Raw genomic sequence first — 26,979 nt, 5'->3', positions numbered from 1 at the left:
GATGACCAGACACATATGGGAAGTCCCAAATCAGGACATTAAATAAATCGCCCTCTCCCATTGTTGTTCCCCCCTCAATGGGCATTCAGATGCAAGTTGGCTCTGATCCTACAAGTACTGTATAGCCACAATGAGTAGTGATTAAAAGCCTCATCCTTCATGAATTTGTCTAGATTTCTTTTAAAGCTATTCCAATCTCTAGCAAAATATTCTCTTTAGCCAGCATTGTGGAGCTATGGGTGCTAGGTCACTTTACCTCTGTGGAAGTGTGTGGGGCCCTGATTTAGAGCAGGATCATGGTTCTTCAGGAGAGGAGGCTTTAAGCTCCCTGTCATTCCCCCACTGGAGGAGTCCTCCTTAGAGGAAGAGCCAGGGCCCCAGAAATCCAGGGCACTCCAGAGCAGAGGCTCCCACCAGACCCACAGGAGCTCGAGCCTCAGGGGAAATGGTTGCAGGACCAACCCTGTCAGGGAAAAGGGACTTTGCCTCTGAGGCAGAGGCTGAGCAACTCCCTGACCTTTGGGAGCCTCACCACATCAAGTGACAGGTGAGTACGGTTCCTTTGTGAAGGAGTGCTTGCCTCCAGAAAAGGTCTCCTCAGGCGAAAGTGATTCCTCAGGAGTAAGGCTCTGGAAAGGGAGGCTTCATTACTACAACTGAGCTCTGGGTGAGGTTCAGCAGGATTTGGGTTTAAAAGCCTTCACTGAAAACCCAGTGATTGAACAACTTGGTCTATCCTGCCTTTACTGTGCATCTTGTCTCTGGAACCAGGCCTGTGATCAATGCTGTGCTTCTTGTCCTTTTGGACTGCCTAACGCCCCTGTTGCTGAAATGTATAAAGTACCTAAGTGATTTACAGTGTTTGACCTCCTTGTTATCATGACCACCCTTATTGTTGTTGCCTGATCCTCTTGCCTGCCTGCCTGTGTGCTGAGCTGTGCCTAGATTTAAACCATCTCTGCTGTGACCTGAACCCCAGTCATCAGTGCGTTCACACCACCCACTCACTGTCCCTGCTTTGGTGTCAGTATTGGTAGCAATACTGGTCTTGAACTATGTGCTGCCTTTGGATCTGAGGCCACATTAGGCAGGCTCAATGAACTGAGGGATTAGATGGGAACCTGCCAGAAGCAGGCACAGTAGGGTGGTGAGGGAGAGTTCCTGCCAAAATGATCTTCAACTGCAGAAGTTTCCTGACTCAAGTCTTTGTGCAGGTGTAGAGCCCATATGTGCAAATGCACAGGTGATCACTCAAAGAACTATAGTTACAGGTAAACAAACTGCATTTCTTATCATAGAAACATAGTGCTGGAAGGGGCCACTGAGTCCAACACTCTGCTCAGTGCAGGAATCCAGTTTAAAGCATCCCAGCCAATTGGCTGTCCACTCTCAGCTTGAATATCTCCACAGAGAGCCCACCACCTCCCTGGGAAGTTGGTGCCATGGTCTGACTGCTCTGACTATTAGGACATTTTCCCTGATGTTCAACCAAAAATGGCTTTCTTGTAAGCTCATTATTTTTTGTCCTACATTCTTGGATGACAGAGAACAGGTTCTGTGTGACAACCCTTTAGGTCCTTGAAAAGTTGTCGTATCACCCATCAGTCTTCTTTTCTCAAGGCCTAACATACCCATTTCCTCCAATCTTTTCTTGAAGGACTTAGTTTCTAGTCTCCTGATCATGGAATCATAGAATAGTAGAGTTGGAAGGAACCTATAAGGCCATCAAGTCCAACCGCCTGCTCAATCCAGGAATCCACATTAAAGCATACTTGACAAATGGCTGTCCAGCTGCATCTTGAACACTTCTAGTGTGGGAACAAGTTCAGCAAAGAGAAGGTTAACAAGCATCCAACTCCCCTATTAAAACAGCTTCACTGGCTTCCAGGCACAATTCAAAGTGCTGTTTATCACCCATAAAGCCCTATACGGCTTGGGTCCAGGTTATCTGAAGGACCGTATTCTCCCATATGAGCCTGCCCATGCTCTGAGATCTTCTGGGAAGGCCGTTCTCTCAGTCCAACCAACATCCCAGGCACATCTGATGGGTATGCGGGAGGGGGCCTTCTGGGTAGCTGCTCCAAGGCTCTGGAACTCCCTTCTCAGGGAGGCTAGGCTGGCTCCCTCTGTGCTACACTTTCGGAGAGGAGCAAAAACGTTTTTGTATCGGCAGGCGTTTGGAACTGCTCTGGACCTGTGTTAATGTATTGGATCCCCCCTTTTAATCTGTTACTTTTCCCCCCAATAAATAAATAAATAACGTTAGGTTTAATTCTATTTTAACTTTTGTGAATTTATATTTATATGTTTTAATTGCACATGTTTTAATCTTGTGAACCACCTTGAGTCCCAGTACTGGGGAAAAGGTGGGATGTAAATAAATATAATCATCATCATTGTTATCCTTCTCTGAACCCATTCCAATTTATTGAATCCTTCTTAAAGAATGTTGTCCAGAACTAGCACGGTATTCAAGGTGTAGTCTGATGAGTGCTGAGTAGAGTGAAGCTATCACTTCCAAAGTAATTTTAAAACTATACTTATTGATGCAACCTAAAAAATATTTGCCTTATTTTGCAGCCACATCACACTGCTGACTCATATGCCACTTATGATAGACTACAACTTCAAGATTCTCTTCACACACACAATTGTGTCATCCCACATCTTCTGCCTGTGCATTTGATTCCTTTTTTCCTAAATGAAAAACTTTGTGCTTCTGTCTGTTAAGTTTCAGTCTGTTATTTTGTTTTGTCCAGTTCTAATCGATGAAGAACATTTTGAATTTTGTTTCTGTCTTCTAAGGCATTAGCTATCCCAACCCAATTTTGTGTCATCTGCAAATTTGCTAAGCATTTCCCCCAATCATTAATAACAATGTTGAAGAGTACAGGGCCCAGGACCAAGCCCTGCCACACCCCCACTCGATATCTCCCAACAGTTTGCTGAGGGACCATTGGGCATGGCTAGATGACTGTTTATCCCGGGGATTGCCCCAGGATCATCCCTGTGCATCCATATGATGCACAGGGGATCCCAGCGGCAGGGAGGGATGATCCTTCCCTTGCCCTGGGATAACAGGCATCACTTTTGTCCCGGTTTTTCCCACGGTCTCAGGATCGTCCCGAGACTGCAGGACATGTGGGCACCCGTCCCAGTTTCATCCTGGCACCTCACGAGTAACTGTGAGGAGCTGGGCATGGGGCACAGAGCTCCTCAGGGGGTGGGAGGTGTTTTTTGTTTTTGTTTTTTTTAAAAAAACATCTCACTGTTTGCGCTAGAGCACTCATCTTGAATATTTTTTTTTAAAAAAAAATGGTGGGTGCAACATGCTCCGTCTTCCCAGGACATTGCGCACCACATGTAGACTGGGTTGAAGATCTCGCGATCACCATATTGCGAGATTCCCCCCTCCCTCCCTCCCTCTACACTGTGCTGGTGTAGACATGCCCTTTGAGTATAGTTCTCCTGCCAGCCATGGATCCACCTAGTAATAATGCCATCCAGCCCACACTTAACTATAATGGGCCACTTTATCGAATGCCTTGATGAAATTAAGATGTACTATGTCCACAGCATTTCCATTATCTATTAAGGAAGTTACTCAATTGAAAAATGAAATGATTAGTCCAGCAGGACTTGTTCTTGACAAATACATGCTGTCTCCCAGTGATCATTGCATACAGAGTGCTACATAATCTGCTTTATAATCTTCTCAGGTATTGATGTCAGACTGTCTAGTCTATACTTTCCTGCATCTTCCTTATTGCTCTAAGATAGGCACACTTGCCCTCCTCCGGTTCTCTGATTCTTCACCTGTTCTCCAGGATTTCTCAATAAGAGGTTTCACAAGTCCCTCCACTAGGTCCTTCAACATCCTAGGATGCAATTCATCTGGACCTGGGGATCTGAAATAATTTAAGGTGCTCAAATATTCTTGGACAAGAGAGTATTTTGGCTCCTTCAAATTCTATTGCTTTTCTCTGTATTTAAAAAGCACCAGATACCCCTTATGGCATACTGGAGTGGGAAGCACAATGGGAGAATTACAAAACAGGTCTTTATTGATGATTGTTCTGAATCACAACTTTTACAAATAGATCAAATAAATAGTATTGTTCATACTCTTAGAAATGTCAAACTTTGGTAAGAAGATGGAACCTCTTAATGTTTACAAAATTGTTCATGCCCTTCTGATCAAATCACAACCCCATGAACCCAGAGAGCAGATTTAATGCATTCTATGTTGCATAAACTTGTCAGCTGCTGTAAACATGAGATCAACATTGCAATGCAGTAGCACATATTGCAGTGAGTTGAGCCACATGGTAGCTTACTTTTCATAACAAGCTTGATAATGTCCCATTATGCTCTAGGATTCTTTCTTTAATATGCATTCTATATTGTTGAGCTTCAGTCTTCTTGCTATGTCCAGTGAAGTCTCTTCTTCCTGAAATGAAGAAGTAAAACAAGCAATCATAAAAGTAATTAGAGAAGGTAGTATGAATGTATACAATCCATACAGAAATTATCCTTTGCAATTTCTAGGAATGGGAGAACCAACAATTTTCAAGCTTACCTAAATTCTCCAAAAATCACTTTGAAGCTTGTTTCAGGTCATTTTTTGGCTTGTTGAAATGGGAAAGTGCCCATTTTGTAGGGGGAAACTGTGGATTTCTAGTCATACTTATGAAAAATGTGCACTTTACTCCCATTGACTAAAGCCTGGAAAAGCTTTTTATTTTTCTCAAAAATGTGCATTTCAAAGTGCTGCTGCTGCTTCTCCTCCTCCTCCTTTTAGGCAAACATTTCTTTAAAAAGTATCTGCTCATGTTGGGATTATGAACAGGACATTTTCATATGACAAGTGAACAACAACAAAGATATCTTGTACATATCACTGGATATGAAAGAGTATTTGGGGGCAAGAGGGCCAAACTTGTGCAGCAGACTTTTCCTTTAGATTGTGCCCACAGTGGCCAACTTTTGAGGCTCAAAGTAAATTCCTGCAGGTTCTGGGGATGATGACAAATAGTCCAAACCCTTCCCCCACTAAAATTAATGCTCAAAGTTAATGCATTAAAGCTATTCATTGAAGCTGATCTCCCCTACTTAAACTCAATACAAAAGAATTACAATGGAAAGAATAACCTTTGATCAAAATATTCACTGATGTTCTAATCCTGAGGCTCAGGTGGACTCGGTGGCATGGAGTATCTCTCTACCAATTTAGGTTGGTGGCCCAACTATGCCCCTATCTGGACAGGGATAACCTGGCTTCAGTCATATATGCTATGAGAGCCTCCTGCAATGTGCTCTATCTGGGGCTGCCTTTGAAGATGGTCCAGGAGTTGCATCTTGTGCAAAATACAGCAGCCAGATAAATAACAGGGTCCAGAAGGTCCAAACATATAATATTGATTCTGGCCTGCTTTCAATGGGTGCAGGTATGCTTCTGGTTTTGACCTATAAAGGCTTACATGGCTTGGGAGTGCAATACTTTAGATAGTGGCCCCGTTCAGACAACATGCTAAACCATGCTGCATAACCACAAAATGGTTAATGGAATGCATTCCGTTAACCATTTTGTAGTTAAGCAGCATGGTTTAGCGTGTTGTCTGAACAAGGCCACTGAGTGTATATAAGGCCCTCCTTCAGGTCCTCCTCCGAGGGGGGGCTCATAAGGTGGCAACAAGGGAGAAGGCCTACTCAGTGGAGGCCCCCTGGTTATGGAATGATCTCCACAACTTGATTGTTATCTTTTCAGCATCAGGTTAAGATAGGGTGACCATATTTTGGAAACCAAAAAGGAGGACAACATGGTCGCCTCCCAAGGGTGTGTGTCCAGTACCAAGGGGGCGTGCCCACCCAAACATAGTCTTGGTCACATGTCTGATTTTACAGCACACATTTAAGACAAATCTGTTCTACATAACATGTTAATGTTAAAATCACTGAAATAAAGAACAAGTGAGAGATTCAATGTATCTGAAATTAACTTCACTCACTCCTACTTTTGTAGGTTTTGCTGTACTTTGAAGCTTTTGCTATACTCTGTGTGTTACATTCTCCCCTTCCCTCAAATATCTTTTCTGACTGTATCTTCATTCATTGCAAACTGCTGTTGTTGTTAACAGGGTTTGCTACTGCCCCCAGATCTGTTTCAAATTTGTATGGCTAAAGCTCTACCTAAAAGCTTTCATGGTGCCAACTTTAGGCTCTTTATCTTTAAAAATGACGATTTTGAAAATAATAATTTTAAAACCTCAATTTTTAAAAAAATCCTAAAAAACCAATGGATGAACGGATCTGTTTCAAATTTGGTATGACTAAAGCCCTTCCTAGGAGCTACCATTGTGCCAAGTTTCATATCTTTAATCTTAAAAAATGACAGAGTTATAAGCATTTTTGTTAATTCCCATTAGAGCTGCTCTTTGAAAAAAATCCGGATTTCCCCTCCTCCCGGATTTGCCATCAAAAGCCCAGACAAATCTGGGCAAATCTGGTCATATGGTCACCCTACCTTCCTGTATTCTCAAGCATTTGGCAGAATATAAGTTTTTAAATTAAGTCATGGGATATTTTTTATTGTGGGTTGTTAAAACTGTTTGTTTTTTTAAAAAAACATCTCACTGTTTGCGCTAGAGCACTCATCTTGAATATATATTTTTTAAAAAAAATGGTGGGTGCAACATGCTCCGTCTTCCCAGGACATTGCGCACCACATGTAGACTGGGTTGAAGATCTCGCGATCACCATATTGCGAGATTCCCCCCTCCCTCCCTCCCTCTACACTGTGCTGGTGTAGACATGCCCTTTGAGTATAGTTCTCCTGCCAGCCATGGATCCACCTAGTAATAATGCCATCCAGCCCACACTTAACTATAATGGGCCACTTTATCGAATGCCTTGATGAAATTAAGATGTACTATGTCCACAGCATTTCCATTATCTATTAAGGAAGTTACTCAATTGAAAAATGAAATGATTAGTCCAGCAGGACTTGTTCTTGACAAATACATGCTGTCTCCCAGTGATCATTGCAGACAGAGTGCTACATAATCTGCTTTATAATCTTCTCTGGTATTGATGTCAGACTGTCTAGTCTATACTTTCCTGCATCTTCCTTTTTGCTCTATTTGAAGATATGCAGATGACACCACTTTGATGGCTGAAAGCGAGGAGGAGCTGAGGAGCCTTATGACAAAGGTGAAAGAAGAAAGTGCAAAAGCTGGGTTGCAGTTAAACCTCAAAAAAAAAAACAAGATTATGGCAACCAGCTTGATTGACAACTGGCAAATAGAGGGAGAAAACGTGGAGGCAGTGACAGACTTTGTATTTCTGGGCGCAAAGATTACTGCAGATGCTGACTGCAGCCAGGAAATCAGAAGATGTTTACTTCTTGGGAGGAGAGCAATGACAAATCTTGATAAAATAGTTAAGAGCAGAGACACCACACTGACAACAAAGGTCCGCATAGTTAAAGCAATGGTATTCTCTGTAGTAACCTATGGCTGCGAGAGCTGGACCATAAGGAAGGCTGAGCGAAGGAAGATAGATGCTTTTGAACTGTGCTGTTGGAGGAAATGCTGAGAGTGCCTTGGACTGCAAGAAGATCAAACCAGTCCATAGTCCAGGAAATAAAGCCAGACTGCTCACTTGAGGGAATGGTATTAAAGGCAAAACTGAAGTACTTTGGCCACATAATGAGAAGACAGGATACCCTGGAGAAGAGGCTGATGCTAGGGAAAGTGGAAGGCAAAAGGAAGAGGGGCCGACCAAGGGCAAGATGGATGGATGATATTCTGGAGGTGACAGACTTGACCTTGGGGGAGCTAGGGGTGGCGATAGCCGACAGAAAGCTCTGGCGTGGGCTGGTCCATGAAGTCACGAAGAGTCGGAAATGACTGAACGAATAAACAACAAACACTTGCTCTTCACCTGTTGTCCAGGATTTCTCAATAAGAGGTTTCACAAGTCCCTCCACTAGGTCCTTCAACATCCTAGGATGCAATTCATCTGGACCTGGGAATTTGAAATAATTTAAGGTGCTCAAATATTCTTGGACAAGAGAGTATTTTGGCTCCTTCAAATTCTATTGTTATTCTCTGTATTTAAAAAGCACCAGATACCCCTTATGGCATACTGGGGTGGGAAGCGCAATGGGAGAATTACAAAACAGGTCTTTATTGATGAAAGTTTTGAATCACAACTTTTACAAATAGATCAAATAAATAGTATTGTTCATACTCTTAGAAACGTCGTACTTTGGTAAGAAGATGGAAACCGCTAAACCTCTTAATGTTTACAAAATTGTTCATGCCCTTCTGATCAAATCACAACCCCATGAACCCAGAGAGCAGATTTAATGCACTCTATGTTGCATAAACTTGTCAGCTGCTGTAAACATGAGATCAACATTGCAATGCAGTAGCACATATTACAGTGAATTGAGCCACATCGTAGCTTTCTTTTCATAACAAACTTGATAATGTCCCATTATGCTCTAGGATTCTTTCTTTAATATGCATTCTATATTGTTGAACTTCAGTCTTCTTGCTATGTCCAGTGAAGTCTCTTCTTCCTGAAATGAAGAAGTAAAACAAGCAATCATAAAAGTAATTAGAGAAGGTAGTATGAATGTATACAATCCATACAGAAATTATCCTTTGCAATTTCTAGGAATGGGACAACCAACAAAGCACTTTACTCCCATTGACTAAAGCCTGGAAAAGCTTTTTATTTCTCTCAAAAATGTGCATTTCAAAGTGCTGCTGCTGCTCCTCCTCCTCCTTCTTTTAGGCAAACATTTCTTTAAAAAGTATCTGCTCATGTTGGGATTATGAACAGGACATTTTCACATGACAAGTGAACAACAACAAAGATATCTTGTACATATCACTGGATATGAAAGAGTATTTGGGGGCAAGAGGGCCAATCTTGTGCAGCAGACTTTTCCTTTAGATTGTGCCCACAGTGGCCAACTTTTGAGGCTCAAAGTAAATTCCTGTAGGTTCTGGGGATGATGACAAATAGTCCAAATCCTCCCCCCACTAAAATTAATGCTCAAAGTTAATGCATTAAAGCTATTCGTTGAAGCTGATCTCCCCTACTTAAACTCAATACAAAAGAATTACAATGGAAAGAATAACCTTTGATCAAAATATTCACTGATGTTCTAATTCTGAGGCTCAGGTGGACTCGGTGGCATGGAGTATCTCTCTACCAATTTGGGTTGGTGGCCCAACTATGCCCCTATCTGGACAGGGATAACCTGGCTTCAGTCATGTATGCTATGAGAGCCTCCTGCAATGTGCTCTATCTGGGGCTGCCTTTGAAGATGGTCCAGAAGTTGCAGCTTGTGCAAAATACAGCAGCCAGATTAATAACAGGGTCCAGAAGGTCCAAACATATAATATTGATTCTGGCCTGCTTTCAATGGGTGCAGGTATGCTTCTGGTTTTGACCTATAAAGGCTTACATGGCTTGGGAGTGCAATACTTTAGATAGTGGCCCCGTTCAGACAACATGCTAAACCATGCTGCATAACCACAAAATGGTTAATGGAATGCATTCCGTTAACCATTTTGTGGTTAAGCAGCATGGTTTAGTATGTTGTCTGAACAAGGCCACTAAGTGTATATAAGGCCCTCCTTCAGGTCCTACTCCGAGGCGGGGCTCATAAGGTGGCAACAAGGGAGAAGGCCTACTCAGTGGAGGCCCCCTGGTTATGGAATGATCTCCACAACTTGATTGCTACCTTTTCAGCATCAGGTTAAGACCTTCCTGTGTTCTCAAGCATTTGGCAGAATATGATAAGTTTTTAAATTAAGTCATGGGATATTTTTTATTGTGGGTTGTTAAAACTGTTTGGATTTATATGTGTGTACTGTCTGTTTTCATGTTTGTATGTAAACAGCTTTTGTATTGTTTACAATATTGAATTTTAAAGTTTTTTTCATCTTTCTAAACCACCCAGAGAGTTTTGTAATAATGGATGAATATTAAGGGTTTCCTCAGTCTGCAAGTGGGGTAGGGGGCAGGTCAATGAACAAGCTGTGTTTTCAACAGGGAAAGAGAACACTACCCTCCTTTTCCAGAAATGTGCAGAGAGAGGTACCTCCTTCACAAGAGCTGTGGTAGTCCAAACCATAGGGTGATCCAGAGGCTTAAGTGTAAACAGTCAAAACTGTAGCTGTTTTAAGTTTTATCTTACCTTATCCTTTATGGAAGGATCAGCACCTGCTTCCATTAGTAAAGGAATGATGGCCTGGTTCTTCATTTCACAGGCGTAGTGGAGGGCTGTCCTTCCTGACTGGAAAGAACCAAAAGGTACAACCTTCAGTCCACACTTACAGTCATGTCCTAATATGATTCCCCATCAATGTACCTTTTATTTTTCAAGGAAGAGGACACTGTGCTTCTCATATACTCTATGGTTGTAGTATGCATCTGTTAATCTGATCTACATTTTCAGAAAACTCTAGATGGCTCATCTGACTACAGTCAGCCATCAAACCAGGAATGGAAATTAAGTGGGTTCTTCAAATTGCACAGATCTGAAAAACATCTGATCTGAATGTTTTGCCGGTGGGATGATTGGCAGTTTCAGTGGGCGAGCTGGAGGGACAAAACCCTTCACAAAGGTCAGAAAAGGGCTGAACGATTATTTACTGAAGTGGCTGAGTGATCCCCCCCTTTCTTTTTTTTTACTTTCAATAAGGGCAAGCTGCTGCACCTTTTTCAGAATAGCACTGGGAACATTGCTCTGTGGTGATGTAGCATGGTTCCAGGCAACATTGTGAAGGAGAGAAAAATGGGTGCTCCAACATGCCCAGGGGGCAGCCATCTTTTTTTCCTATCCAACGTCGCTAGGAGCCATACTACATCATCAAGTGGTGATGTCCCATCTCCATCCCTAAAAAAAAAGTATATTTTTAATATGGCTGGCAGTCAGCTGCTGAGTGCAGCAGCCAACAATGGTTTAAAGTAAAATAAATAAATACAGAAACCACTCAGCCGCCTCATCAAATAGTAAGTTCCTCCCACCATCCTAAAAAGAAGTGTTCTGTGCCCACCTTCACTGATGAATGAAGGTTGAAGGACAGGTTGTAAGCAGCCCTAAGCATCTTTCTCCTTGAATATCTCCTGTTCTCTCAGATGATTCTGCCATTGTTTCTTTTCTACCCCTTTTGTTTGGAAGTGCCTCCCAGAACACCTGCATGCTATGACTTTTATTTCCTTTTCTCTCTTCAAGCAGAGCTATCATGGCTAAAGCCTACTTAAGAGCTATCATGGTGGCAGGTTTCATCTCTTTATCTTTAAAAATGACGGAGATGTAAGCATTTTTGTTAATCTCATAGACTATAATAGAATGTTTATCTGAAAACAGATCAGAGCTCTGAGGGGTAATCTGATGGTGCGGATCTTCATCTGAGTTCCACTCTGAATTTTGTAGTGGAGCAGAACCTAGTTAAAAGATGTTCAGATGTTGGGAATTGGTTTTGAAAAGAGTGGACACCCATGTTACAGAAGCCACAGTGTAGAAAAATGGTGGGCTGGATGCTTGCTGATGTGTGCTGAATGTGATGTTTTAGAATCATGCTACAGTTTTATGAATATGTAAGCTAATTTGGGCAACAGATCACCCATGAGGGGAATCATATGAGAACAGAGAGCAGGACTGCACTCATTCATCCCATCCCCTCTGTCATGCGCTCCTTGCCTTTTCCACTAGAAGGGGAATGTCTGCAGCAGGGAGCCTGCTGTATTTGTGTATGGTCCCTGCACAATATGGAACCCAGCAAGATCAGGGTTCTAAATTGCACAAATTGCATGAGGACAACACACTCCTCACTGCAGATTTTGCCCTTCCTTCCATACACTGGAAGTGCCGACAGAGATGTGCTAAGGAAGGATGTCGTGGGCATCCGGTTGGGTCCAGGAATCCCATGGGTCCAGAACTGGCTTTAATCTTGCAGAAATGGCCATTTATGGCAGCCGTTGTGCCCAAGATCACATCTGTGCTCTTTTGAAAGCCCAGCTAATACAGAAAATGTCAGTTCACAGTGGGCTTGCAGGGGGAAGCGGAAGGCTGTGGGTGCTCGCAGGCTGCCTGCTGAGCAATCCAGGGAGCTTGTGGGGCCCGGCCATGAGCCCTCGCAACTCTGGACTCCAGTGCTTCCATCCATCCCTAGTGCTAAAGGAGTGGGGCAAGCGAACCCAGCCCACTATTACTCCTCACATGACTCCTCAAAAGATGTGTGCTTGAACATTCTGTGTACTCAAATTCAAAATCTCTTTTTGTTTGAAAACTCTATTGCTTATATTATTGGATATAAGTAAATTAAGGGGCTAGCAACCAGTTTTGGTCTAATTTCTTATTTTATTATATATATTTTTACCATTGGAAAGGCAGGGATCCCATTTTCTAATAGTTTTTTTTTTTAAAAGTGCATATCATACCAAACCCTGTGTAGTTATATTTACGGCAGCGGAAATAAATGTATAAAATACAAATGTATTTTGTTTTGATATGTGGGGTTTATTTCAACAACGGATGCTTTGCTCCCATCAGTGTTTCATTGTTGCTGCCACCTGGTGGTTTTCAAAAGCAGAATGGAATTCATGGGAATTCTAATACATAATTCTAAGCACCTTGAGAAGAAAAAGAATAATTCTCCTAGCCATCTTTGAGGGGAAGCTATGGCACTTATAAGCATTTACAGGAGCATTCCACTGAAACAGGGACAGAACACATGAAATTTCAAAATGAAAAATTAGTTAATATTTTGTACTGTATTAGTTATATATAGTGGAAAGAGGGTATTTTGATGAAGACAGGTTTTTTTTCTATTATTATTGCACAACCTGGTTTTCAAAATGGCTACCATTGTCAAGATCAGTCACATGCTAAATGAGGTTATATTTGATTAAGTGTTAGCATTGTATTGTATAGTGAATTAAATGTTGTTTTCATTCTGATAGCAAAGGTAAGGTCCTAAAGTAGCTGCCTACATGTTAAAACACTAGAAACTGTGTGTTTATTAGCAGATATATAGCTAATTATGCATATAGTTTTGCTATCCCATACATGACATGAAAAAGTGCATTTTTTAGATTATATGTGTTATTTGTAGCATTTAAAATGTAGTAAAGCAGATTTAAAACAAAGATAATGTTGTCCAGAATGAAATATTTTCTTAATGTTAATTTTGTATTTTAAACAGTTTATACGTCCCTTTATTTATTGTCCCATACGTGACCCTTATTATGCAGATAATGCACAATGAATGTGTCAACTGAAAATAAAAAGAGCACTAGTGCTGAAAGAATGAAGAAAATGAGACTAAAGAAGAAGATGGAGGATCCAGAATTTCAAAAAAAAAAAGGAAAATGAAAGGTTAAAAGAACTGAGAAGAAAGAAAAATATGTTTATGAGTATCAGAGAGAAGTTGCAGAGGAAGAAGTATGAAAGAGATCAAAAGAGGTTGCGGAGAGCACGCAAAAAAAAAACCAAACTATTGCTGACAGTGATGCAGAAAAAAATATAATAGTAAGTCCTTACCAGAGCAGACGGAGCTATGGAAAAGCTGTGAATAGAACTGTAAAGTCATTGCCGAAATCACCAAGAAAACAGAGAGCTGTAGTCAGTGGTTTAGCACAAAGAGTAGATATTAAACTAGTTAATCAAATGCATAGTTCCTTCTCACAAGGGCATGGCATGTTAAAGGAAGACATAAACATTGTTAAGAGCTTCTTTTTTCGCAATGATATTGTTTATACAGCTCCTGGATTGAAGGACTGCATAACTGTTTGGGAAGAAGGAAAGAAACTTAGACTTCAAAAACTTTTTCTCACTATGTTTTTAAGAGAGGCATTTTTTGTATTTAAAAATGGCCACCCTGAAGTTAAAATGAGTTTTGCAAAATTTTGTAGTCTACGTCCAAAAAATGTTCTTCTACTGAAGGATACTCCAGTGGATGTAAAATCCATTCATGTAAAATCCATGAAAATTTTAAACTCAAGTTAAAGGGCCTTAGAATTGGAGGGGACCCAGGATTTTTAAAGTCTGTTTTATGTGATGACAATTTAATTTCCAACTGTTGGCTAAATACATGTGAAAAATGTTTCAGTGGAAAAAATATTCCATTTCCTGAAGAGCCAGCAAAGCACGTCACATGGAAGCAGTGGGAAAAGGATGCTGAGGGAAGACTAGTGTTAAGCATGAAAGTTGGTTGTGCTGGTGAATTACACGAAGATATTGTTTCAAGTTATGAAAACTTTCTGGGTCATGTTCACATAAAAAGAATACAAGCAAATGCTTTCTTAAGTGATCAAAAACTGGAAAGTATAAGAGTGCTGCAAATTGATTTTGCTATATCTTATAGCTGTGAGTATCAGAACGAGATTCAGAGTGCCCTTTGGTCTTGAGGAAGTGTAACACTTTTCACTGCAGCTGTTTTCTTAAATAGATCTTGTAGAACCTTCCTCTTGTGCTCAGATATAACACAGAAGTTCAAACACACTGTGTATGTAATGCTGATGAAACTCTATCAGATAATGAGTGAAGAAGCTGGTGTTACTCAGGACATCATTTGGAGTGATGGACCTGCATCCGAATTCAAGAACAAATACATGGTGCATGTGCTGAAGCTTCTAGCAAAAAAATACCAAAGAAAGTTCAGTTGGAAATATTTTGCCACCTCACATGGCAAAGGACTAGTTGATGGTGTGGGAGGCAATATGAAAAGGCTTGTACGACAAAAGACCATGAGCCAAGGCAATGTCAGTGTCGTACAGAATGCAGTGAAGTTTGCACAGTTAGCAAATGAACTTGCTCCCTCAATATGCACTCTGTACATTTCCCAGAGTGAAATACATTCCCAAGTAGAGAAAGACAAGCCTTGGGAAGGAACTATCACTGTGCCTGGGATAGCATCATATCATATTGTGCAGGCTAAACCAAACAATCTAATTTCCTTCAAACACCATGCCCCGGAGAGTGAAGAATCTGTTCCTGTTACTAGGCCTACTTCAAATGTGAAACTCAATATAGGTGCTTGATGCTTGGTAAGTTATAATAAGGTGGCCTACCCAGGCAGTGTTATGGAAGTCTGTGGCATGGATGGAGTTAAAGTGAATGTAATGGTTCCTGCCAACAAATATCATTATAAGTGGCCCCACACTCCTGATTGTATTACATACTCCTTTAATGGTGTGATTAGTAGGAGTGTGATCCGCTCCGATTAGGAGCGTAGAAGCAGTAGCGGATTGGCCTGCTCCGCCTTACCCAGAGGCGGAGTAGGAGCGGACCGCGGACTCCCTAGAAGCAAGGCGAAGAGAAGCGGCCATTTTTCGGAGCTCCTAGTTCAGGCGGAGCGCTCCGGTCGCCATCTTGAAAACATTTCGCCATAGGATTGCATTGCGGCAAATAATCGCGCATAACTAGGTTGTTTTTGAAGCTATCGTTCTAGAAATTCTTGTGCTCAGAGAGTCGTGGATGGGGGTCATTTTGAGACCACTCTCATCTCTCTGCGTTGTTTGGGTCGCGTGCTATATTTTTTTGAAAATCGGGTCAACCGCGCGGCTCAAACGGCGTTTTCAGCTTTTCGCCCATAGGATTGCATTGAGGGAAAGAATTGGGGATAACTGGGGGGGGGTTTAAGCTATCATTCTGAAAATTCTTGTGCACAGAGAGTCGTGGATGGGGGTCATTTTGAGACTACTCTCAACTTTCTGCATCGTACAGGTCGCGCGCTAGAAGTTTTTAAAAAATCGGCGGGAAAAATACCTTTTTCAAAGGGCTGAGGGGCAGAGTCAGCTCCCGGTCATGATGATCCCAAAGTTGGAGGAGGGCATAGGCAAAACGGGTAACTTGGGATTCTGGGAAACTTCTCTTTCTTCATCTGAACGGGCTTTTCCCCGTGTTTTTTAACACAGTAGCCCCACCAAATGCACAAACACAACCTGAAATCATATACTAAGCCAAGAATAAGAGATAGAAACACAGCACTGCTCCCCACCCTAACCTTGGTGAACAACTGAATAGATGTGGTGCAAGGGGATGAGCTCCCCTAGGGCATCTCATTGTGGACGTGCCCCCACTCTCTCCTGCACTGGAAGGCCATTAGAGCCTTCCAAAGAGAGTAAAACGGTGGAGCAATGCCTATCATGAGTTGAAGTGAATGGTCACTTTTCAGTGGTGGAGCAATGCCTGTTATGAGTTGAAGTGAGCGTTTTACTTCTTCTCAGAGCTGTTGGTGGCTGTCTTGAACTGGCAGCTACTTCCCCCTCCCCCGGGCACGTCCCCCTATTGCTGGTAAAAGACAGATATAGCCTTTTTAAAAAAATTCTTCTTGCTGTTTATTGAGCAACACTGCTGCTTTTAATTCCACCCCTCCTTTGTTTATTTATTGATTTATTCCATTTTATATGCATTACTGGCTTATCCTTGGCTCACTTCCTTATGCCCCCAGAAATGCCAGCTGCATGCCTGCCTGCCTTCCCTCCCTCCTCCCCTGCCCACCTCGCAGGGATGTTGTGTGTGGGGTGCCCGATTTTCAAAAAATCCCCAAAAATCAGGGGATGATGGGATTGCTTTGAAACTTGGCATGCATGTGTATATCCCCATGAGGTGTCATGGTGCCAAACATGAGGTTTCTAACTTGAACAGAAAAAAAGTTGTATAATTTTTTAGCTTTCAATGCAAGCCTATTGGGGGGGGGGAAACGGAGCTCCGGATCCGGATCCGGAGCTCCGGGCGGAGCGGAGCAGAAGTGGGCGGAGCGGGGGCGGGGCGGAGCGGCCCGATCCGGAAAATGGCGGATCTGCAAGTGAAGCGGAGCGGGGGGTCCGTGCACACCCCTAGTGATTAGGAAGATTGACCCACCAACTGTGGCTTCGAAGTCTCGTCGCTGCACCATGTATAAATTTTCAGAATTATTCTAGTGTAAAGGAACTTTTCAAATATCAATGCTTAAATGCTCTAACTACATTATTTGTTGATTCTAGTGTCTTAAATCAATTAATAATTCATATTTAGTAGTCCTAAGTGAGTTTTTTATAGGGATGATGTAAAAGCCGGAACGGAACGGAACAGGCTGGAACAGCACCATTATATTAAAAAACCATACCAAAAACAGTGGCATGTGTTAGCAACACTTGAGAACAATATTTTAGGACTAAAATCATACCAAAATTATATCACTATTAACCCCAAAACTCCCAAAACGACGTCCGGAACAGAATGGGATGGCTGGAACGGCCACTAGGGAACGAGCGATATCAACCAAACTCACTAGTCATGCATAACTAAATGGCAGGGATGCAATAAGCCACAAAAGTTGCCCCAAAACCACGTTCAGATACCCGTTCCGGGCAAAAACGCATATTGCGCAAAACGGGTCGTAACGGCAGCTTCCCAATGAAGTAAGTGAACCAAACTCACCAGATGCACATGACAAGGTGGGACAAATATAGAAAGCTCCAAAAGTTGCCCCAAAAACACGTTCAGATACCCGTTCCGGGCAAAAACGTGTATTGCGCAAAATGGGCCGTAATGGCAGCTTCCCAATGAGGAAAGTCAACCAAACTCACCAGATGCACATAACTAGGTGGGACAAATATAGAAAGCTCCAAAAGTTACCCCGAAACCACGTTCAGATACCCATTCCGGGCAAAAACGCGTATTGCACAAAAAGGGCCGTAACAGCAGCTTCCCAATGAGATAAGTGAACCAAACTCACCAGATGCACATGACAACGTGGGACAAAAATAGAAAGCTCCAAAAGTTGCCCCAAAACCACGTTCAGATACCCGTTCTGGGCAAACGTCCTTATTGCTCAAAACAGACATTAACGACAGCTTCCCAATAAGTCAACCAAACTCACCAGATGCACATTACTAGATGGGATACATATAAAAAGCTCCAAATGTTGCCCAGAAACCAGGTTCCAATACCCATTCCAGGCAAAAACCCATATTGCTCAAAATGGGCCGTAACGGCAGCTTTCCAATGAGGTAAGTCAACCAAACTCACCAGATACGCATTACTAGGTGGGACAGATGTAAAAAGCTCCAAAAGTTGCCCCGAAACCACGTTCAGATACCCGTTCCGGGCAAAAGTCTATATTGCCCAAAACGAGCCGCAACGGCAGCTTCCCAATGAGGTAAGTCAACCAAACTCACCAGAAGCACATTACTAGATGGGACTGATATAATAACCTCTGAAATTTCCATGAAAGTCAGGTTCTGTTACCCATTCCAGGCCATAGTTCATATTCCCAAAATTAGCTGGAAAAGAAAATTACGGGTGAGGAAAATGAGGCACTATCTAATGTCGGGAAATTGCCTCGAAAGGCAACTTCTATGTGTGTGAATGCAATCAAATAAACTACTTTCATTGTACTAACTGGAACATTTAATAAACTTTCTCAGAATCCAGAGTGAAGTTCTGCAAAGATGGTTTCCTACAGAAGCCCATAGTTGTCATGTGGTTTGATAGTGTGCTTAAAATATCAGTCTATGATGGCATTGTTGGGGTTGGCCTGTCTCATTCCATCATGAAGCTTACAATGACCTGTGGCTATTCACATCTTTCAACCTAACTTATCCCACAGGGTTATTACAAAATTGGGAAAGGCCATTGTAGTTCACCATGCGTTTCTGGGTGGCGGGTGGGATATAAATGTTCTGTCAAAAAAGCCCAGGTCTTTTGAGGATCGCCATGGGAGTACTGGAGGCTGCATTCCAGGAAGTCCAAAAACGCGGCCCCCAACCCCTTCCAGGGCTGATGGAGGCCTTCCCCCTCAGCCCTTTTCCCCAGGAAATTGGATGCCAGTCCCGGTTGCCCTGGAGATCTCCATTTTTCCAGAGGTCTCCCGGGTTTTCCGGGTCATCTGGTCACCCTTATCACACCAGGAGACAAAGCGTTAATGCCCACATTCCACAATCTTGACAGGTACCCCTCCCCTCCCCAAACATGGAATTTATTTTTAAAAGCCAATCACACAATTTTTAATTCTATGTTAGGTGTCTTGAATAGGTTAGCCCCATGTGAATAAGAGGGAGCTAGGTTGACCATTTGTTTGATTCAGTATAACCCATTGTCATTGGCTGTGATGTTCTGAAGCTTTATTAACATATACACTTCTTTAGTCATATTCTTTATGAAAACATGAATACAAGAAAAATAACCACAAACAGTAAGAACAAAAACAATGTACATAATATCTATCTATATATACTCTGTGTGTGTGTGTGTGTGTGTGTGTGTGTAAATGTAAATGCTAACATATAGCACCTGTTAACATAAATTTTTGCCTACAGTGTAGATTATTCATTTTGAGTTCCACCACACACACACCCAAGCTAAGCTGATGATATTTGTATTTAAAAATAACAGCAGCAACAACAACAACGCTGCACATTAAATGCAATCATTCATCTCAGCTGACTTCACTTGTAGTTTGACCCGCTGTCTCAGAGTGTAGCAGACCGAAGTCTACTCAGTCACAGCAGGAGGCTGGACCAAATGGCACAACTGAAGCTTCTCATTGGCTATACATCTGCAGCCTGAGGGGCATCGTACATCTGATGCCTAGTCCTGTGAAATTTGTTCCCAACATTATTCTGTTTTGGAAAAAAGAGTAATGTCAGGAACAAATTACGCCATTGAGCCAGGATAAATTTGCATCCAGGCCTTAGTAAAGATGGAGAATGATATGAGATCAATTCAAAAGAGGTAAGAGATTATTATAATTCAGAAGGGAAAGTATGTGTTAAATATATATCCATTTATTTAAGTTTTTAATTTAAGAACAGGCAATGTCTTCACTAATTTCTTTTCTTTTAATATATGTGTTTTCTAGATCACCCCTCCTTTATATAAAGTGGAAGACATGACTGTACCAACTGCAGTGTGGTCTGGAGGAAATGACCTGTTTTCAGACCCAAAAGATGTTTCTCTATTACTCCCGCAAATCAAAAATCTGGTTTCGTATACATTAGTCCCAGAATGGGCTCACCTAGATTTCATCTGGGGTCTGGATGCCCCTCAGCGCATGTATAATGAAATAATCTATCTGATGAAGCAACATGCATAATCCAGCACAAAAAGGTGGCAGAATTGAACAGCAGCTGAGTGATCTGCCATACTAGCAGAAGTTTGTTGATTTTTTTTCTTTTTAAAACTATACACGTTTAGGCAGAAGAAAATCCTACAACTCCCAGCATTCCTCGGCTAGCACGGCTGACTGGATAATGCTTGGAGTTGTAGGAATTGCACTCTTACAGCCCAGACTGATCCATGTTTACTTGAGTGTATGGCCAATTAAATTCCATGGGACTAAATTGCAAATAAGTCTGCATATGGCTGCAGCCTTAGACATGGGATGGATAAGGAGATTCATTGCTGTATACTGCATATTGCTTTGTGGTATTTGTTTTTGAACTGTATTTCCACCATGGTGACAAATTTCTGCAACAAGTAAAGAACAATATAAGCAAATGTAAAGCATACCCTTTGGAATAATTGCAAACAAATCTGCTAACTTTTAGAGGTCTAGAATTTCTCCAAAAAATGCAGCTGGTGTTAACTTGTTTCTAAATCATAGAATCATAGAATAGCGGAGTTGGAAGGGACCTACAAGGCCATCAAGTCCAACCCCCTGCTCAATGCAGGAATCCACCCTAAAGCATCCCTGACAGATGCTTGTCCAGCTGCCTCTTGAATGCCTCTAGTGTGGGAGAGCCCACAACCTCCCTAGGTAACTGGTTCCATTGTCGTACTGCTCTAACAGTCAGGAAGTTTTTCCTGATGTCCAGCTGGAATCTGGCTTCCTTTAACTTGAGCCCGTTATTCTGTGTCCTGAACTCTGGGAGGACTGAGAAGAGATCCTTGCCCTCCTCTGTGTGACAATCTTTTAAGTATTTGAAGAGTGCTATCATGTCTCCCCTCAATCTTCTCTTCTCCAGGCTAAATATGCCCAGTTCTTTCAGTCTCTCTTCATAAGGCTTTGTTTCCAGACCCCTGATCATCCTGGTTGCCCTCCTCTGAACACGTTTCAGCTTGTCTGCATCCTTCTTGAATTGTGGAGCCCAGAACTGGACGCAATACTCAAGATGAAGCCTAACCAGGGCTGAATGGAGAGGAACCAGTACCTCACGTGATTTGGAAGCTATACTTCTATTAATGCAGCCCAAAATAGCATTTGCCTGTCTTGCAACCATATCGCACTGTTGGCTCATATTCAGTTTGTGATCTACAACAATTCCAAGATCCTTCTCATTTGTAGTATTGCTGAGCCAAGTATCCCCCATCTTGTAACTGTGCATTTCGTTTCTATTTCCTAGATGTAGAACTTGGCATTTATCCCTATTAAATTTCATTCTGTTGTTTACAGCCCAGCACTCCAGCCTATCAAGATCACTTTGAAGTTTGTTTCTGTCTTCCAGGGTATTAGCTATCCCACCCAATTTTGTGTCATCTGCAAATTTGATAAGCATTCCCTGCACCTCCTCATCCAAATCATTAATAAAAATGTTGAAGAGCACTGGGCCCAGGACTGAGCCCTGCGGTACCCCACTCGTTGCCTCTCCCCAGTTTGAGAAGGTTCCATTGATAAGTACTCTTTGAGTCCGATTCTGTAGCTAACTGTGAATCCACCTAATATCTAGCCTACTTTTAGCTAGTTTGTTAATCAGAATGTCATGTGGTACTTTGTCAAAAGCTTTGCTGAAGTCAAGATATATGACATCCACAGCATTCCCACAGTCCACAAGGGAGGTTACCCGATCAAAAAATGAGATCAAATTAGTCTGACAGGATTTGTTCCTGACAAATTCATATTGGCTTCTAGTAATCACTGCATTGATTTCAAGGTGTTTACAGATTGACTTCTCTATAATCTGATCCAGAATTTTCCCAGGGATGGATGTCAGACTGACTGGTCTGTAGTTCCCAGGTTCCTCCTTTTTGCCCTTTTTGAAGATAGGGACAACGTTAGTCCTCCTCCAGTTGTCCGGCACCTCCCCCGTCTTCCACACCCTTTTCCTGCTTTTAAAACACAATTAAGTTTCAAGATGTTTGAAGACATTAGAGATGTCCATAGTGTTAGACTAGGGTGGGCAACATGCAGCCTGCAAGCTGAATTCAGACCCTGGGGGCAAATTAATCTGATGTATTCTATGGCCCCTGGGACACCCGTGCAGGGCCAGTACAGTAGCTTACTGGATCCAACTCTCTGTAAATACTAAGGCCTTAGCTAGACCTAAGGTTTATCCCAGGATCATCCCGGGGTCATCCCTGTTCATGTAAATGATACACAGGGGATCCCGGGAGCAGGCAGGAAAAGCAGCAAAAAAAATTAAAAAAAAAAAACACTTAATGGGCCATGTGGTCATTGCTGCTTCCTCTTTCTTTCCGATGTGAAGAAAAGAAATCTGTTCATCCCTATTGTGGGACAGAAAAGCAACTGTAGCAAAACGCAATTTCCCCCCATCTGATGACGCTCCATATTTATTGGTAGGAAAGATCTCTGGAGTCTTGAAACACAAATATTACTGTCTGACATTATACCGGACAGCTGGACAGATGCACAAGAAGGTCACTTGCCCACCAAAGTAAAGATTTCCTGCAGATATCTATGGATTTTATATATTGTTCCCAGAGACAGTGAGGCAGCCCATGTTGCAAAGAGATACTTGACTCAGAATGCAAGTTCAGAGCATTGTTTATTCACAGCAAACTTAAGATAAAACAGCGTACACATGATTTATTTATTTATTTATTTATTACATTTATAGACCGCCCCATAGCCGAAGCTCTCTGGCCAGTTTACAAAAGTTGTTTAATGATTCCTAATTATGATATCTTATGGTATCTTACCAATTTCCCAGTTCTTGGTAAGAGAATAGTTGTCTCTCAAAAGCAAGTTGATGGTCTGGTCAGGAACAGACTGATGGGGCCTTGGTTCCCCTCTGACTTATTCTTTTTCTGACTGCCTTTAGAGCAATCATCCAGTGACCAGTTGTTGACCAGACCAGTCCTTTCTTACTAACGAATCAGATGATGTTTCCATTCTGGTACAATGAGGTTGTGGATTCAGTTTGACTTTTGAATTCTCCAACCCACATCTCCACCCATCTGGAAATTCTTCACCCTTGAAAGGCCATCAGGTGGAGCCCAAGTCATGTCATACATTTCAAATGATTAGGATCTGCCCAACTCTCTGATGCAACTTAACTTGTGTGTGTGTGTGTGCGCGCGTGCATGCGTGCACACATGTATTTCTAACACACAGGAGTATATGTGTTCACACTACAGTAAGCTATCATTGTTGTGGATCAGCAGAAACCTAAACCAAGCACAGAGATCTTTCAGTACACAACAAATGATCAATGTTTTCAAATTAAATAGAATGGTGGGCCCCTTTGTTAGCCACCCTTTTTACCGTTATAAATCAATCTGGCAAAATCCCTGACAGTCGGAGACACGTAATTGTGGTTCCGATATACAAAAAGGGACACCCAAAGGACCCTGGGAATTTTAGACCTATTAGCCTGCTCTCAATAATAGGCAAGCTCTATGCTCGATTTCTATCTAATAGACTAACTGACATCCTCAAGGCCAATAATGTTGTCACGGAGGCCCAAGCTGCCTTTAGAAAGAATCACTCCACCTCTGATCATGGTCTGATTCTTTTTAACTTAGAGGAGGAATATCTTAAATTTCTACGTAGCAAACTGTTTGTCGCCTTCATGGATCTGAAGTCTGCTTTTGACTCCATCCCTAGAACCAAACTATGGGAGAAATTAGATAAAATCCTGGTGGACAAAAGACTTCTTAAGTTTATAATGGTTCTATACAGCGACAGCAGGATGCGAGTTAGATGTGGCACACAGGGACAGCTTTCAATTGAAATTCTTATGTCTAGAGTAGTAAGGCAGGGCTGTATCCTCGCACCCACGTTATTTAACTTATACATAAACGATATTGAGGAGGCCCTGTCTGACCATGAAGGACACTTGCCCAAACTTGGCGCAAAGAAAATTCCTATTTTACTTTACGCAAACGATGCTGTTATTCTCTCCCGTTCTAGACCTGGTTTGAAACATCTTTTAATGAAATTCTCCAACTTTTGCTTGACTAACGATCTGAAAATTAATTTTGAGAAATCTAAAGTCATAGTCTTTGAAAATAGATTTTCTCAATGCCAGTAGTCCCTTGATGGGCATATCCTGGAACAGGTGAAAAAATTATCTTACCTGGGGCTGTTATTCCATCATACCTTGTCCTGGAGTGCCCATAGATCGGCCACCCTTAATAAAGCTTCAGTCAGTTCAGCCGCAATAACACGTTTTTTCTTTACTAAAGGGGGAATGTTTATACTGTCTGCCATCAAAGTGTTTAATGCCAAGCCTGCAGCCCAGCTTTTATATACCTCCAACATCTGAGATAGTCTACAGACAAGGTTTTTGAGGACCCTTCTTCAACTCCCAAAGTGTGTCCCTAATTCTGTACTTTTGTTGGAAACCGGGGAAAGCTCTCTTTCGGTTAGGGCTTGGTGGTCTGCCTTAAAATTTTGGATGGAAGTTAGTCTTTTTGGAAGGGGCTCAGGTCTGCTTCCGTGTCTAGCTCAGGACAACTATGTGAACAGCTGGTCCAGGCTTCTTGCCAGGAAGGCAGCTTCAATCGGTCTCTCCTCTTCCCTCCTCCTTAATCTGGGCTTGAATTTTGCTTTTAAATCTGTTAAACAAAGACTGTGGGACATAGCCTTCTGCGACTTACACACTCGCTCTTAAGTTTCTTGCTCTCCCAGTGCATTGCACATTCATTACGTTGGGCTTCTTCAGCTGGCTGACTATTTAAAGAACCTGTCAGTGGCTAAATATCGTATTGCTTTCTCCAAGGCCAGATGCAATGTTTATTCTATTGAATTACTTCGGGGCAGATATGCTGATGTCCCTTATCAGGAACGATGGTGCCCCTGTAGGAATATGGAAGTGGAGCATATCCTTCTGTCCTGTAGCTTTTATAATCAGGCCCGTCATCTTATGATCTTATGACTCATTTTATGACTCATTGTTGAGTAAACTGCCCAGAAGTTCAGACAAATTTTATGTTAAGTTTCTGTTGGAAGATAAGTCCTCAAAAGTAACTTTGGCTGTTGCTAAATTTCTTACAGTGGTGGCCAGGATTAGATCTCTCTGTGTATTAGACGAAAGTTGACAATAGCTCTAACTGTCTGATGTTTCATGTTTGATTCTTGTTTTCTCATGGATCTATGGATCACAATAAAGATGTATGGTATGGTATAATTAAATAGAATAACTATTATTATTATTATTATTATTATTATTATTATTATTATTATTGCACAATCAATTATTTATTTATATAGTACCAACTTCTAATGCTACAACTTCTCTTCCCCCCCCCCTTTTTTTTTAAAGTCAGCTCCAGACATTTCTATCAGGAATAATAAAAACTCATGTGAAAATTCCTACATTATCCATTTGCAAATTGAGCATTCTCAACTCTTCTTGTTGTCCCCAGACAACTCCTCCACTGTACAAGATGGAATATATATATATATCTCCTATTGCTTACTGAACTGGAGAGAGAGTCTTTTTTCTGCACCTGAAAGAAGTTGCAATGTTACAGCCATGGACTAGGAATCTCATTTATGAAAACCATATTCCTGAATGGCAACACCAAGACTTCGTTTTGGGGCTTGATGCAACTGAGCGCATGTCCGTGAAAATGATTGAGGAAATGAAGAATATTTCATTCTATTAGGATGTGTTTAGAAGTCTTGATTAATGAGTTACATGGGTAGGATTGGAAATCATTTATATAACTGAGTGCTCCTTAGAAGTCTTACTGCAACTGAGCTGATGATTTAAACAAAGAGAATTTCATAAGGCTTCTTTAATGCAACCAAACCCCCCCCCACACACATGGAGATAATGATGAGTATCTGTCATCCAGGAAGTGCTGCTGCTTTGAAGATGAAGAACTGGATCTCTTTTCTGCTGCCTGTTTCTTTTCTACTTTGCAATTGGGTTGTCTTTGTAAATTTGTTGGTATTTAATAAAGCTATGGATTGGGAAAGGCCCTGTGTGGCATCTTTCATTTTGGGATTTCTTTCTACTTTTCTGTGGTCCCACTGATCAGAAACAGATCTAAAATAACAGCATCCTTGGTTCCTTCTCCAAACTCATTATGTGGGAGGAGAAAACCAATCACAGATAGGAGAGCAAACATTTTTCTAATAGGAAAATATCTACAATAAGAAATATTTAAGATAGGGCCTCTGCCTGTGTTGGATTCCACCATTATAACCAGAAACAGGGACTTAGGTACTATGGCTTATTCTGAGAAAAGAGTTCAATGAACTGACCTGCAACTTGGCAGTGTGTGGTTAATAGACTTTGTGCTATCAGTCAGTACTTTGGGAGCATTTAGCCGCCAGTTTAGCACCTATAGCAGATAGGAATTCAGCTTGTACTGGATGGGGTTACACTCCCCCTGAAGACACAGGTTCGCAGCTTGGGTGTACTTCCGGATTCAGCCCTGAGCCTGGATGTCCAGGTCTTGGCGGTGGCCAAGAGTGCATTTGCACAGATAAAGCGTGTGTGCCTGTACGGCCTAGAGGCTTGCAAACCATGGCTGCCCGCAAAGGCTTCTGGGTGAGTGGCTGCTTCTGCTTCTAAGCTAGCAAACTGTTATTTCAGTCTGTACCAGTCAGCAACATTCCTTTATGGTATGGGAAAGATGGGTCAAAAGCACAATTACAGTGATCACATCTATGTAGCCTGGTACTGTATGTCTCTGACAAGCTGACTTTCAAGTCTTTCCATCCAATTAACCTGGATTAAGGGGGTGCTTATGTGAGCCAAAGAAATGCTAAGTAGTGCCTTGTTTATCATTAGCAATGTAGATTTATGCGATTTATTCTTATGATGAGAAGAACT

General features: G+C 41.8%; 1 protein-coding gene across 1 annotated transcript in view; it reads left to right on the top strand.

The window, feature by feature from the left end:
- The window catches only part of LOC134403173 (lysosomal acid lipase/cholesteryl ester hydrolase-like), a 90,465-nt gene extending 70,296 nt beyond the window's left edge, over positions 1-20,169 (top strand). Inside the window, exon 10 of the mRNA XM_063133281.1 lies at positions 19,872-20,169. Coding sequence (XP_062989351.1) covers positions 19,872-20,105 — 234 coding nt within the window. The 3' untranslated portion in view covers positions 20,106-20,169. The remainder of the gene's footprint in view (positions 1-19,871) is intronic.
- Positions 20,170-26,979: the final 6,810 nt, after the last annotated feature.

Source organism: Elgaria multicarinata, chromosome 8 (genome assembly GCF_023053635.1).
Source record: "Elgaria multicarinata webbii isolate HBS135686 ecotype San Diego chromosome 8, rElgMul1.1.pri, whole genome shotgun sequence".
Lineage (NCBI taxonomy): Eukaryota > Metazoa > Chordata > Lepidosauria > Squamata > Anguidae > Elgaria > Elgaria multicarinata.
The sequence above is the reverse complement of the archived record's forward strand: the minus strand, read 5'-3'. Positions and strand labels throughout refer to the sequence as shown.